At 39.3% G+C, this 15,351-nt stretch overlaps 4 protein-coding genes across 4 annotated transcripts; 2 read left to right on the forward strand and 2 right to left on the reverse strand.

Moving 5' to 3' along the window:
* Positions 1–2,300: 2,300 nt before the first annotated feature.
* MELLADRAFT_54589 (uncharacterized protein) lies at positions 2,301–3,575 on the forward strand (the record flags this gene model as incomplete). The annotated part of the gene is made up of 5 exons (XM_007403768.1): positions 2,301–2,599; positions 2,686–2,816; positions 2,881–2,999; positions 3,066–3,154; positions 3,239–3,575. The coding sequence occupies 5 exons, from the start codon at positions 2,359–2,361 to the stop codon at positions 3,340–3,342; spliced, it is 684 nt and encodes a 227-aa protein (XP_007403830.1).
* A 681-nt stretch (positions 3,576–4,256) lies between these two features.
* MELLADRAFT_87230 (uncharacterized protein) lies at positions 4,257–4,963 on the forward strand (the record flags this gene model as incomplete). The annotated part of the gene is made up of 3 exons (XM_007403769.1): positions 4,257–4,275; positions 4,354–4,703; positions 4,793–4,963. The coding sequence occupies 3 exons, from the start codon at positions 4,257–4,259 to the stop codon at positions 4,961–4,963; spliced, it is 540 nt and encodes a 179-aa protein (XP_007403831.1).
* Positions 4,964–7,362: 2,399 nt separating this feature from the next.
* On the reverse strand, positions 7,363–9,312 carry MELLADRAFT_58823 (uncharacterized protein; the record flags this gene model as incomplete). Its single annotated transcript, XM_007403782.1, has 1 exon — positions 7,363–9,312. The coding sequence occupies one exon, from the start codon at positions 9,310–9,312 to the stop codon at positions 7,363–7,365; it is 1,950 nt and encodes a 649-aa protein (XP_007403844.1).
* A 3,000-nt stretch (positions 9,313–12,312) lies between these two features.
* MELLADRAFT_70570 (uncharacterized protein) lies at positions 12,313–14,069 on the reverse strand (the record flags this gene model as incomplete). The annotated part of the gene is made up of 3 exons (XM_007403781.1): positions 12,313–12,660; positions 12,745–13,837; positions 13,910–14,069. 2 exons carry the CDS (start codon positions 14,020–14,022, stop codon positions 12,826–12,828), a joined length of 1,125 nt encoding a protein of 374 aa, XP_007403843.1.
* Positions 14,070–15,351: the final 1,282 nt, after the last annotated feature.

Here is a 15,351-nt window from a genome sequence, read left to right on the forward strand (position 1 = left end):
GACTCAGATAGGTTACTATGGCTAACACAGCATTTTTCATTACAAGAAACCAACTCAAACCAAATTTAGGAGGAAGGATCTTTGAACAATATATGTACAAAGGGGTGGTGATTGAGACATTGGCGCTCACAACAAATCATAAGATATGTAGTAAAATAATCAAATTTGAAAAAGATCAGAATGGTTCCTTTGATCAATCTGGTAATTAGAGGCCTTGTCTAACTTTTTTGGCCTCGGTTCTTTTGTGGATCTGAGATTCTCTATATTTAATAGCATTGTTGTAGACCATTGTAGCAGTGATATTAGGAAGTCCTTTGTTAAGAAGATCTTGTCGTGATAACTCTTTTTCATTGATTAGTCGGTAGTCTGTGACCGACAATTCCTCAAGGATCCGCTTGATGTTGTTTGTCTTTTCAGCGGAGAACTTGCAGAATTCAAGGAATCCGTTGATCCCGGTTTCGCTGGAAGGATCATCGGCAAGAGGAGGCGAAGGTGAGAGTGCTCGTTGGGCTTCGGGACTGGCTGGTCGTTTCGCTGGCTGAGGTGTCATTGGATTATTTGGTTCTTGCTCGTGACCTGGAGGCTTAGTAGGGGACCAACTAGCTTTGATGGCGGCAACCATTCCCACAAGTAGCTCAGTAAACCCGGCAGGATCAAAGGGGGCAGACGATGACGATGGTTGAGGGGAGTCATGCTGTTTTGCTGAGGTCTTTGTGAGATCATACTTGAAATGAGCCGGTGGGGTAGTGAGGCTAACCTCATCATCATACTAGAGTTTAACGTTCAATTGTTCACAATCAATACACTATAATTGAATTGAAAGACGGTCTGGACTTACACGGTGTTTGGCCCACTCTTTAGCCTTTTTCGATGTCAAGGCGAAATACCGAGTTGAATCCGTTGGGTCAATGATCGGAGGGTATGTCTTATTGTACTTCTTGTTCATTTCATGTTTTTCAAAGAGTTTGTTTGCAAAAGCCGTTACAGCATCATTTTGAGAGTTCATTGAGCTGTCTGAATCACCGTTCTGGATGTGGAGATGATGTAAGCATCCAAAGAGAGAACGTTGGAGAATGAAGATGGTTACAGACTCACCTCAGGATCAGATTCAAAGTTATCTGATGGCCTCAATGCCTGACGCTTTTCCTGTCGTTCGGCATGCGCTATCACAGCATCAGTTTGGGCAGCCTGCAAGGTAAGGATGTCAGCTGCATCAAATCCAGGGATAAATTGGACACTGTACTCACCGCCTCGGCTCGTGCCTTGAGCTTGCTCGGATGCGGAGCTACAAATGAAATCCCAGCCTTATTTTTAGGATAACTTGCATGTGCCTCTTCAACCCACGATTGAAAATTGCTGTGATCTAACACTTTGCGGTTCCTGTTTGTCTTTGGAAAGCTGTGGTTTGAAGCAATGTATAGAGTCCAAACCCCCCCACTCTCCTCATCGAAAATTACCTTGTTGAGTACAGACTTGATGTGCATCCCTGTGTTGTCACTTTTGGCAAGTTCAGCGCATTTTAACTTGAGTTCATCTAAATTGAAATTGTTCGAATCCCATTCAATCGTACAGTTGGAGCAGGTGATTTGGTGAAACCCAGACTTGTTTTGCTTGTTGGGCACGTAGAAATCGCAGTTAAAGTTGAACTTGAAGGGGCCATCTTCATCTTCTGCTGCACGATTTTCAGAGTTGCCCTTGGTCTTTGAAGCACAATTGACCTTTGAAATTTTGAGGCGAGTCAGTCTAGATATAAGAAAAAAGAATAGATACAGAAAGTGAGACATACCCCATTAGTCAAATCTGCTAAGACTTCTGGTCCAGATGATTCAGATCTAGAAGACAATCTTTTGTTCTTGTTGGTTTGGCTGATACCAAGAAAGATTGGATCCAGATGTTGGTTTTCGCTCATGGTTGATTTTGATTGTACAAAGAACAAGAGCTAGAGAAGGAAATTCAAATCAGGAGTGATGGATCATTCTCAAGCAAAAAAAAATTCATCACAGCAGCTGCGGTGACTGCGGCAACTGCGGCAACTGGAAACTTTTTTTTTCTCGGGCCAGGGGTGCCATTCATTTTAGAAAAAGTAATACCGTGTTTCTTAGCTGTTGCGCCGGTCTGCGCAGCAGTTTGATTGTGAGTGTCACCTTGGATGTCACGCTGCCGTACACGAGCCCCAAATGAACACATATCACTTGACTGTCACAAGACCTCAGCAAACCTGGATAAACATGACCGACGTCGAGCGGCCGAAACGTGATCAACGCGTTCAAGATTCCACAGAGACCTCTTCACGTCTCATTGTACTTCGTTTTCACATCGATCCTCAACTCAAAGAAAACATCGCGCATTGGGACTAGAATGACTCAACCACGACCAAGCTTAATACCACCCAATCGTTCTCCAGAAGATGAATCAGAACCAATCCCTTCCCCAGCTCAAATGTGGGATGAAACAACTACATTAGTTCAAGATACAACAGAAGTCATCAAGGAAGGTATAGAAGAAGATCCTGAACTAGTTTATCAAGCACTCAATCAAACCTTTAAATGGTTAGAAAGATGTCGAGAAAAATTAGAAAATGGGAGGAATGAGATGAATCGTGAGTTTCGTCTTGAATGAAACATCATTTAAAGAGTCTTGGACTATCGACCGATTTCGAATCTCCACTTATTTGCGCAAAGGAAGGATTCGAGCGTCAAGCTGAAGCTAAACAAGAGGCTTTGGAAAAGATGAAAGCTAACTCAGTGGTGAGAGAAACTCAAACCGAGATTTACGCACTCGAACAGGATTCGTATGAAGAGGCGAGAAAGTTAAAAGTATGTAACTTGTCTTTCATAATTTCTACCATGGATCAAAGAGCTAACCAGAGTGCTAGTTTAGGAGCTTGATAGTAATGTAGGGGTCACCAAGGCTCAAATCGCTCGTTTGCAAGCTGAGTGCGAACAACTTGAACACTATGAGCCTAGTCGGTCCGGTGACTTTGTCTTTGGTACTTCATTGTAAGTTTTACGTTTCAAGATATGCAGAGCTAGTATTCTTAACATTTATTATTACGCTACCCCCAGATTGAAAACCAAACTTAATCATGAACTCGGGTTTGTACAAGTACCGCGCCGGACCACATCTGAAAAACCCTCTGACAAATTATTTCTGCGTAAGTATCACTCTTGAACCGCTTCAGCTTCCATTCATGTTCCTAGCTAATTATTTTTGGCTGTATGATATTCAAACACGAAAGGGTGCGATTTACATCCTGAATCTTCACGAGTAGTCCGGAAAGCTGAAAACAATCGAGATGGATTTGTCTTGGGTAATCAACTATGGGATTTGATTTCACCTTGAGTCGAGTAAATCCGCCATTTCGACAACTTGTAAATCAGGACCTGTACTTTTGGAGTCTATGCTCATATTGTAATTCTACTCCGGGATTTATATTCTCAAGAACGAAGGCGTCGGTGTCTATTCTAATACTTCAGTTCATCGCATTGCTTGACCAGATAGGTTCACTAGGCGTGACCGGCCTGTAAAGCAAACAATCAAGACGTCAATTTTCTAATAATCCTTTACAACGTGCTCATCGATCTATGAACATGCCACATAGATTTTCAGAAACCAACCTCCGATCCCATACATCTTCACTATTGGGTTTTTCTAAGATCTTTTCAGCTTTCCTTTGATGCCACAAACCAGCACGTTGGTCTTTATCAAGAGCTTTCAAGCTAAGACAAAATTTAAAGTCATCTAGCTTTGAAGGACATGAATGATTTAATCCACCATAACGATATATTGATTTGAGTTGATTGGAGAGTGAATAACATAATAAAAGGTTATCAAAGGCTGTTAGACATGAGATTGATTCGTTGCCTGAGATTGATGATGAAACTTCTTGATATTCGATTTCGGCTTTTAACTTGTTTTCAAATGATGACTCTGGAGATGCCGGTGAGGTGGAGGAAGATGGTGACGGCGACGGTGATGGTGAATTGGAAGTACCAAAGCCAAAGTTGAACATCTTGGTGAGGGTCAAAGTTGAACAGACTCGTCACTCAATCCAATCCAAATTTCTGCGAGAAACCCGATGTGAAGTATCCGATCAGATCGAGCATACTGCGGCCCAGCATCACGGACCGCCCCGAGACTGTATAACTTGCACCCGCCAAATTTCACCACACCTCATGACCGGCAATCCGAGACTTTTTTTTGCGTAGCATGCATATAGCCAACCGATCACTGAAGAGACGAATAGGACGTACTTGATGGCAACCGGATTCTTGCGTAGGTGAAACTAATCAATTCATGATGTTCTGTGAGATTAACATAGACACTGATCTATCAATCTAAATTTCATCGCAGCTCCTTACATCATACCCGGTCAGGAGCCAGGTACTACTGATTCACAAAGACAAGAGATTTATCAATTCTTAAGATGGACAAGAAGAGGGCAAGCAGGTCAAGAATCATGTGTAGCGAAAACGATTTTATCTGGTGTGATGGGATTCGGATTAGGTGGAATGTTCAGTTTAATGTCATCTTCATTTGCATATGAAGATCCATTACGAAGAAATCCGAATTTCGATTCAATGAAATTCGGACCTAAGGCTGGTTTAATGTTTAAAGAGATGGGTAAAGGAATGTGGAGCACTGGAAAAGGATTTGGTAAAGTTGGTGCTTTGTATGCTGGATTAGAATGTTGTGTTGAAAGTGTGAGTTTTCAAAACTGATTTTTAATCATTCATCGTTCGTTTTGTGTCTTGAGGTTCTTATGAGGTTTTCTCTTTTTCATCGTTAATAGTATAGGGCTAAAAATGATCTATGGAATTCTTTGGTCGGAGGTGGACTAGCCGGAGGTGTTTTGGCATATCAATCAGGGATGAAGGCAATGTTGTTTGGAGCAGTCGGTTTTGCTGCTTTTAGTGGAGCGATCGATGGATATATGAGGAGGGAATTACCGGATGATGATTAATACGATTTTGGTTGATGGTGATCGAAGATGAATAGGTGACTGTTTGATTTGTATATACCAACGGGTGCAATATGAAGGATCCTCAATCTCCTCTTTCAATCTTCTTGAATAGAAAATGTGTCTTTTAATTTGAGTATATCGTTTTACAAAATCCATTTCTGAGCAACAAGGATCAACGAGCAAGTCAACCCAAAGTCCGGCATGACACTTCAGATTACTTTACCAACGCTGAGCGGCATACATATATCTCAAGTGTATATACACTGGTTCCAAACAGCGTTCACTGTTTGATGTTTGTTTTGGACGAGAAGGCTCATTAGATAGACACCACTCAACTGATGACCGCTACGACTAGTAGATGCGCTCAAACCTGCCTTGCGGGATCAGTTCCCACAACATGAAGATGAAGCCACGAGTCCTCAATCATAAATTTGTAATCCCCATCATCCATGTAGACCTGCTTGACCGCTGGCCTAAACCGGTTCATCGTCATCTGGTTTCCTTTGATAGAGTTCCAATCGGGACACAAGTGCGACCTTCCCCTGTGTGGCAAGGCTGCAAAGAAACACGTCTTGTAGTAAGAAAAATCAGCGGACTAACCTACACAAGTTGTGTGTTTCGATGCAGCAAAAAAAGCCTAGGAAGTTCAAAACAGAACCTGATCATTTAAAGGGTTCCAAACATCGAATCCAGATTGGGAAAACCCTTGGTTTGATTCAGAGTTACGCAGTGGTCAGTCTGTCACTTCACTTGAAGTTTTAGTTTCACCAATCGTGAATATATAAAGAGAGCAGGACGGCCAGTTTGTGCGCACTCGTACAATTGTGCTCACCTACCAATCAAATACATTTCTCGTAACCATCCCTTCCTCTATGACACATTCAAGTCATTCGTATATCTCTATCAAACCTTTCTTATCACAGGGCCAACTCATCATTTCTCTCTACAGTCCAAGTCTTTCCAATATCACAAATCCAACTCTCTTTTTTTTCTGTTGCTCTGAGTCCTGTGGGGTCTTTCATCTCCTTCATCCTCTATCAAAGTCATTTCCTTTGGGGAATAGCCTCCGTGAACAGCCTACATCAAAATCTCGCACTCCCAGGTATCCCTTTTCCAATCAAGGTTGACACTTTGACTCATGTCGAGTCATTCAGCATCTTCCAAGCGATGATATACACACGGCCGCCGGTCGAATTGGCATACCCAAATGACGTCATCATGGCCTTATGGTCTAGTCGTATGATTCTCCCTTTGGGTTCGCCTTAAGACTGGGAGAGGTCTCGGGTTCAATTCCCGATGAGGCCCATTTTTTTTGTGCTTCTTTGATTGCTCAAGACGCGAAGGATTTCCCTACGTATCTTCTTTTTTCATCAAGTTTGTGGCCACTTGAATTGAACCATGGGCATTATGGTATCAGTTGCATTTTTTTTATTAGAAATGAAGTTTGAAACGTTTGTCCGTATATTGGCTTACTTCAAATGGATTCAATGTGGTAATGAGATTATAAGAACTGTAGATGGTGGAACTCTCAGACTGACCATGTACAAAGGTAGGAGAACAGATTCAAGATCAATTTTAACTCAGTCTGCAGAAACACCTTGAAAGCCTCATCAAATTTTAGTTTCAAGATGGAATGTGAACTTTCTTGCATTTTTAGATCTCCTTAAAGGCTTCAAACTATAAACCAACCTGAATCCCTATTCTTTTCTTTTCTTTCCTATTTTTTTCCTAATGAAAAAGCGCCAAAAAAAAACCTCAAAAACAAGACCAATTAAACCCATTTCTAACCAACAATTAAAAGGTATACATCAACCAAAACAAAACCAAAAGGTATATAATTCTTGTAAAAAAAGAAAAAAAAAGGTAGAGAAATAAACATGATTTTAGTCTTTTTTGGTATCTAGAATATACTTTTAAAAATCACTTCTTTTGAACCAAACCTCATAACATAAAAAAACAAATTCAACACACACACACACATACATAAACATCAGATTTTCTTTTCGCTATTTTCTTTCTTGGTTTCACTTTGCTACAAATTACAGTCACAGAAACTTATTCATATATAAAGAAATATATCATAAAAAGGAAAAGAATTAAAAGAAAACTACTAAATCAACTCAAGTATTCCATCATATATAGAAGAAAAAAATCATACTATATTTGATATTTGAATTTTTCTTTTCTTGTGATTAACAAGAAGTTTATTAAATAATACAAAATACATCTCTTGAAATTAGAAATATAAAAGTTACTTAAATTATCCAACTGATGAGAAAAACACCCAAACTAAATCCAAAGACTGATACTTAATCAATGAACCATCATAAAATAAAATCAAACAAAATGAGCCGATGACTCTTTTGGTGAATCGTATGTATGCGCGACTTCGGTTGTCATCATACGAAGGGTGAAGGACTAGATCCTCTTAGTTGGTTTAATCGATTCGGATCGATTTCTCCAAGTCTAGCCACAGGTGAAGAATTGGTAAAAAAATCAATCGGTTCATCTATATCTTCAAACAAACAAATCTTTTGACTCGGATTTTGGTTGGGGTTTCGAAGTTGATGATGTCTTAGAGGAGAACAAGGAGAGTAATCAAATCTAGATCTATGAATTTGATATGGTTGTGAATCTTTAGGTGTCGAATTCTCATCTGTTTCTTTAACAATCAAAGGTGCTACAAAGGTTTCGGTTTGATGAAACGATCCAGGTTTGAAACATATATCTTCTTCTGGTAATTGATATGATGAAGTGATGTATGATTGAGTTTGAGTTGAAAGTGCATTTGAAAGTCGGGTATGGTTTGGGAACGGGTTGAAAGATTGACGAAGTGAATGATTAGGTTGAGGATTTAAAGGTATATTACTGTCACTTGAAAAGATTGCAGGTGAAGGACTTAGGAACGGGTTTTGGGATCGATGCAAGTTGATAGAAGATTGAGAGAGTGATTTCCAAAAGGTGCTTTGATCGTCTGTCATTGAAAATGAAGGACCTGATGGTGTGGATGGTACCACAAGTGTCGGACCTTGGTCCGCCTTGAAAATCTTCTGTTTGCCTACAATGAACCAATCGAGGGCAGATGCATCCGGTGGGTTTGGAGAAGACTTGAGATTTCCATCAGTAGGATGACCGTCACTTGCTCTGGAAATAGCTTCTTTGGCTGCCTTTAAACCTAATTGATTCACCATAACTTCAGCAGTGATAGCGATTCGGCCGTATCGCGCTACTTCGGCCGACACTAGCCCGTTTCGATTCACCGGTTTACAGTGAGAAACGGGTGGTGATGAGAATTTGGGTCGAGTTGATTTATGGAAGCGGCCTTCCTCCTCCTCCTCGTCATTTTCGCCAACAGTCACCACTTTGACTGATCCATCCAAATCTGATTCAATTTTCAAACGCTTTTGTTTAGGATTACGCTGTTGGCTAGGTTTGTTGGTTGTGCGTGGACGTTCGCTCATCGGGGTTGGTGAAGAGGCAGGAATGAGAGAGGCAGCGAAAGTGAAAGGAACTCCATTGATGACTTGGTGGAATGGTTTTTCTACCTCTGTAGGCCGTTTTGGTGATGCTGATGGTACGGAGTCAATGAGCTTGATGAGAGTCACGAGGTGAGTGAAGTCAAGAAGAGGATTTGTTTGATGTTGGAGTGGTTCGAGGAGATATTGTATCGCTCTGTTGACGGTATCCCAACTAGCTTGAACACTAATGAAGTCCACAGATATGTAAGTAATGAAATATGTCTTTATTTGGATAAAAAGTGAGAAAACAAACCCTTGAGAAGCCAATCTTTGTGAAAGCGAAACCTTTTCTGACTCAGACGAAGGTACAGGGGATTTACATTGAGAAGTAAAAGTGATGGCCTTGGAGCGAGGGGCAGGAGAAGACATGAATTCATCGAGTAAATTGCAAGTGTTGGTAGAACGAGATGGACTTGAAGGTAGAAGAGAGAATGAAGTAGGTGATGAAGGAAAGATTTGAGATGATGGGTTAGGAGTATTAAAGCCACGTTTTCGAAGTCGAACATTGGAAATTGATTCAGAACCAGCATGAGATGAAGGTTTCATTGATCGTTTTATGAGAGGCTTTGGTTTGATTGATTGATTTCCGAATGGTGACGGTTTTGATGGGAAATGATTGGGTTGAAGGAAACGGTTGGATGAGAGAGGAGAGCTAGAATGAAGAGGTGGTTGATAATCAAATGAATGATGTTGAAGAGGTGTATCATGAGGATGATGCATTGATGATAAGGTTGATTTTGATTTTGACTTTGATTTAGATGGAGTCTTAAATGAAGGAAGTTGAGTTGAAGGTAAGGAAGAAGACTGATCGAATGAAGTTGATTTAATCATTTTGGTGGTATATTTTTTTTACTTTTGATTAACTTTTGAAGCTGGTTTGGTTGTTGAGTTTCTTTTATTAAAGCAGCTGACTGCAATCGAGAATGATTGAAGTCAATGAAGTTTTTAGAGATATGTGAACTGTTTGAGATTGAAGGAGTCAGAGTATTTCTTTTTATGATAAAGTGATGAAGGATGACTTTGACTAACCAATTAACCCTCGAAGCATGAGATGATAGAAATAGAAATGCTAAAAGGGAAATTTTGGAAATCTCAGTGAAAGGATAGTCAATTGAACTAAGACCACTCATAGACCATTCATCGAACCCATCCAAACAGATGTGATAGCCGTGGTGGTGTGTGTGAATCAAATCAAAAATTCACATCAAAAGCTCTTTGATTTGTTCATGTGAAAGATTACAAAATGTATGCGACAATTCAATCAAATTACTTCTGAAACAAAGCCATCCTTCACAATTCACACTTTAGTTTCACAAAGCACTTTAAGTTTCTTGGCTTATCACATCGGAACGCTTGAAAATTAAGTGTAAAATTAATCCTTCATTTGAAGTTCAACCTCAAGAAAAACTCAGCATATCTATCTCTATCACCCTTTCATATGAAGATCCAATCCATATATGTACATACATATCCAGTAATCCCTATATGTAATCAACTCTTGAAAGAAGAACACTTGATCTTGAATGACTTCTTTGTCCTGGGTAATTCTTGATCAAGTCCTTCATGATGCAGATCTAGATCAAATTCCATCACATCCAACAATTCACAAAACAAAATCATAAGTTTGTAAATAGTATGTTCAGAATCACAATCATCACGACTTCCTATTTACTCTTCCTGATCTTATCTGACATCTACAGTTGACTGTCTTCAATTGCATACAGCTTAGAAAATAGATTTTCTATGCATGGACCTAGAAATATGGATTGACAAATTTCATTTTGGCCAAAGAATCCCATTTAGGCAACAAAAAAAAACTCCAGAAAATCATATGCATGTAAGGGGTCATGCATTTAATATCTATGGAGAGTACACAGCAGTCACCTCATCTTACTAGTCTTGTTCATTCTTCTTGAGATTGAGAACAACTCATCAAAGAGCTCAACCCACTTAAAAAAACAACAAAATCAATCAAACCATAAGAATTTGATCTACTTCAACTGAATTGCCAATTTGATTAAAGGAGAATCACTCATTGTGTAACACTGCCAGGATTAAACACTCTCCCAAATTGAATAACATATTTTTTTGCAATAATTAATGGGCATTTATATGACAATAATTAATTATTCCAAAAAAAATGTAAGATTTTCACAATTGGGAGGGTGTTTAATCTTGATAGTGTAAGTCAATTTTTGATCTTTTTGGATCAAGTATGGAGTGTATAAATCAACTGTTCAATGCAAGCTAAGAGCATAGAGACTTGGAATTGAAAAACTATTGATGCTATTTCCTTGAATATCTTAAGTCTCTTAACACGAGTTCTTAGTATATATTGCTACTTGGGGCAGCATCCCCCATCAACTTTTAGTGTCTATGTCTCTCAAATATCCTCAAGGCTGTCAATTTCTCTGTGCAGACAAAGCTCATCATGCGTGGGTTTTTAAACCAAGACATGACGGAGAATACCATGTTCCTTTTTGATATTTCAGATTCTTGTAAATCTTCTACATATGTGTATTCCAACAAAAAAAGATTCACAAGACATAAAAAGAAATAAAGTGCTGTATAATTCCTAATCTTGATCTTCAAAGAGGATATAACTTAGAAGTTGAGCAGCCAGATGAGTAACCCTTACTAGTTTTTTAGGGCTTCAAATGTACAAATCTTTTTATATTCCTAACCTACTATTCTTTGTTATTCTTGTTGCTCCATCCTGAAACCCTTTGAAGATTTGTGGGGCATTGAGTATTATCAGAATGATGGTGAAATTTCTGCCTCATTGTCATCAAGTCTTATGCCTGATGCTAGATAAGGGGGTGTCCCATGTGCAGTGCAACTAGCAGTCCAATGATTTTCTCCACCATAGTGACACCATCCACAAAGAGTCTTTGAGATGCATCCAATTCTAGTTTAATGATGTCCAAAATTCAGGCAATGTTCACACTTAACTTTTTCTGATTCATAATCTTTCCATTCATGAGAAGACCCTCTTTGCTCAGACTCAGTGTTTCACAATATCCGATGCGCCTGATAACATCATCAAACCCCCACATGATTCACTTGAATACTCTATGATATAATATTATATATATCTTTCATTTTGATGCCATCTTCTATAGCTGTTCCCTGAATCCTTCACTTTCTAGGTCAAGGCCCTCTGGTACATATGTCTTTGAGATAACATTAAAAGATGGAATGAGATGCTTGATTTTTGGATCTCACAAAGGAGCCCACAACCATACATTATCTATTATCCATTATCCATCTTTCTCAATCTTCAGAGATTGAAACAAAGTTCACACCCCCAGTTGGCATGAATACAAGGCCCACAACTTGGAAATTAATAGATTTATTTAAGTTAAATTATGATCTTCAACGCATCTTCACATTGTTGATCTCCTTAAAGAGACTTGAGTGGTTCATATCTGTGAAAGGGCAAATTCCATGACCTCGTTGGATCAGGAAACAGTGAATTGTTGTGCATAGTAGGCGTGGTCAGTATTTATGAGACCTTGACACTGAACTGTTAACAGGTGATATGTGAGATACTTCTTCAAGCAGCAAGAATATACGTGGAGGAACTTGAGAGAGGGCAAGATTGGTTATAGTCTCTCAGTTTCCTCTTCAAGTAATTTGTCCTCTAGTCAAGAGCTTCAGAAGATAAAGTACTCAATTGTTTTTTATAGTATGTAGATTGTTCATCAAAGCAGCAAAAAATCCTGATTCCCATTTACAATCGAATTTGTACTCACCACCATCTAGTACTTTGTCTCATCACATGAAGGAGAAAAATGGCGTAAATTACCCATTGTTCGTGACCATGATCCTAAAGAAAAAATCGAGACAGCTGTCTGCCTGTGCATAGCTAACTTGACCAAATTGTGATAAATATCACGCTATGCCCATCTTATTCATATCAAAAAAAAATGACCTATGGAAGAAGAAAGTTTGATCTTGAATGAGGATAGCTCAGAGCAAATAATTTTGAGTTATTCATGTTGATTAGTTTGTCGACCTGTTCATGATGAAATTCTAACATGAATTGACCACAGAACTGCACAGGTGTACGTGGTCTTATATGCTCAATTTAATCATCAATCCCTTCCAACGACCCACAAAAAATACAAGTGAGAAGGATCATCATACATATTACAAAGCGCTTAATTTCCTCAAAAGCTTAAGTGGAAAAGTAAGGCAGAAGAAACAAATGAGATGATACCTCATTATCTATCAATGCGTTTAAGAAGACAAAACACACACATCATGCTATGTACTAAAATGCTCTCGATCTTGATAGGACTTCACGCCATGCCTCTTTGACTTTCTTGATTGATTTATCCTTCACGGTTTTGACATCATCACAGGTGGAGGTGACCCCAGGACAATCCTAATAGAAAACAAATCTTTCCATCCCACATAAATCGGATTTGAAGAGAAATCCACAACATGTCTGAATACATTAAAACTTCTTTCATAAATCATCTTGAAGACCGAAACCAATGGATTAAAAAATTCGGTTAAAGTTGAAAGTTTTGATAACATTGGTAAGTTTTGATTCAAGATTGACATCAAACGATAGATTACTGGTAAAGATGGTAGATAAGATCCGATAAAGTTTATAATATGACGAATAAAATATGTGTATAGGAGTGGTGTACGTGAGAATGAGCTTCGGTAGTAGGTTTGAGTCCCAGTTTGATCGCTTGAAGTTGATCCAGATCCATTTGATGAAACATTCAAACCGTCATCTTTGATTTCTGTTCCGTGGTTATCCTTTCCATTTTCTTCGCCACAATATTCATTAGTTTTGATAGATGAAAGACGTCGGATTGGGCTCCAAAGAGGCGAGAGAAGTGTGTTCAATTGTCTTCGGGGTTGTTTTACTTTTTCATCAGGCTTAGAGTTCTTATCTTGAGTGACAGTGTTTGGGTCTTCTAGATTCCCTTCTTTCATCAGTTGAGGTTTTGAAGAACTTTGAGGAGCGTGTGAGGATCGATCGTCACGAATTGAATGGTATTCATCAGCTGACCAGATCGGATCGAAGGGTTTGGCGATATTCGAGTGAAACCAGCATCTATGAACAGATTTCAGTTCGTATGCTTCGACAGGTGGTGCTGGTGGGGTTTGTCCACTGAAAGAAGCATCCACTTCGATCGGATTAGATTCACTGGCCATACTTGGCGTGTCATTCGATTTATAAAGCATAGTTTTCCGGTCCTGTGAATAATATTGACTCGTAGGCTTGAAAGGTGTGTTGAACCGTCTAGGATAGACTGGAGAAACATCGAGTGAAGCAATGTTCCAAGAACAAGTAGAGACCAAGATCGCCGAAAGCAAGAGTGAGCAATAAGCACTAGATTCGATCAAAAAGAAATTTCAGTTAATAATCAACTTAGTGATAGATTCATGTTGCAGGATGACGAACCAAGGTCTATGTTGAGTTGCCATTGAGACTAAGAAGAATAGCAGGAGAAATGAGGGAGCAGTTGGGAAAGGAAAGAAGAGTAAGATAGGTAAGAAATATCTTAAACAGAACATCTTTTGAACTTTTAAGTCTTTCTTCCCTCCTCGTCGATTGAAAATTGATACATCCACCAGCTTGATACGCTGCAGAGGAAGAACAAATGGAAATGCTGCGATGAAGAATGTGGTTATGAAAACTGTAGTTTTGACGCGTGGTTGTAAAATGTAGTGTCGGTCTTATCTCGATTCTCGACGCACTTGGCCTAATCTGTCGGTTTTGGACGTTCGTTACTCAGCCGCTTATGATAACAATGGACAACGGCTAGATGAGGAGGAGCTGGAAGAGAGAGTGAAACCGCTTGTCATCAAAGTGTTGTTTGACAAGGATTGAAACACTAAGTGAAAACTTGATGGGCTGGCATGCCATGACCCTGATTGTTATTGACTTAAATAGATCTGTTGTTTGAGATACTCCTATTGTTTGATGATTTAATGATTATATGTACTTTGTTGTTTTAATGGCCAGATATGTTATATCTTCAAGGAAGATGATTGCTTTCACCTATATGACCTCCATCTATTATAATGAATTTTCTCTTTTGCGCATGAGAGTCGAGCAATCTCTGCTCACCAAATACGATGCCTTAGAGTAAGGACTACAGCAAGTAAATCCTCAGATTAATCAAACCATGTGTTTGAAGATGATCGGTCTTTTTTCTTTTTTCCTCGAGACCACCTTCAATCGCCTGACATCCTTGAGTTCTCTTTTGTCAAAAATTAGATCAATGATTTATCAAAATATGTGAAGCTATAAGCTATATTGGAGACCTCAGGCTCATGCGTGATCCAATAAATATACATTGCACTGGATTGATGGTAGCTCTATTTGTGGAGAAAAATTAAGCTTTTGTTGGCGTTTTCTGTTCAGGAAATGCACCTGCATAGTAGAATGAGGCTGGCTGGAATGGCAGCTCTCAGGAAGGGTGGTAAAATATGGTGATGATGAACGAATTACCAGCACTTTGGAGCAATTCTGAACCTCAAAAGGACGTGACTCTTGAAATCAATTGAACAGCAGGGCCGGGTAGCCGGGTTAAAAAGCTCTAAAAAAAGCTTTGTAAAGCCCGCCCCCAAAAGGCCACCTTCGCAGTTCCCGTGATAAGATGATTTCGTTCTGTCTCGTCTCTTGAATAAATCCCATCCAATCGATCACCTTCTCGCACTCAACTACGTCTTTCGTTCATTGAAGATTGAATACATAGTGATGTCAAGCGCTATGGCCGCTCGAGCATTATCCCAGCTTCATCAATATGCGATCGCAAGTCAGGCCCATAGCCCCGAGTTCTTATGTAGAATTCCTAGTATTGCAAAAGAAATCACCCAGTTGAGGAAAACTTGCGATAA

This window comes from Melampsora larici-populina, assembly GCF_000204055.1.
Source record: "Melampsora larici-populina 98AG31 unplaced genomic scaffold MELLAscaffold_1, whole genome shotgun sequence".
NCBI classification, from domain to species: domain Eukaryota; kingdom Fungi; phylum Basidiomycota; class Pucciniomycetes; order Pucciniales; family Melampsoraceae; genus Melampsora; species Melampsora laricis-populina.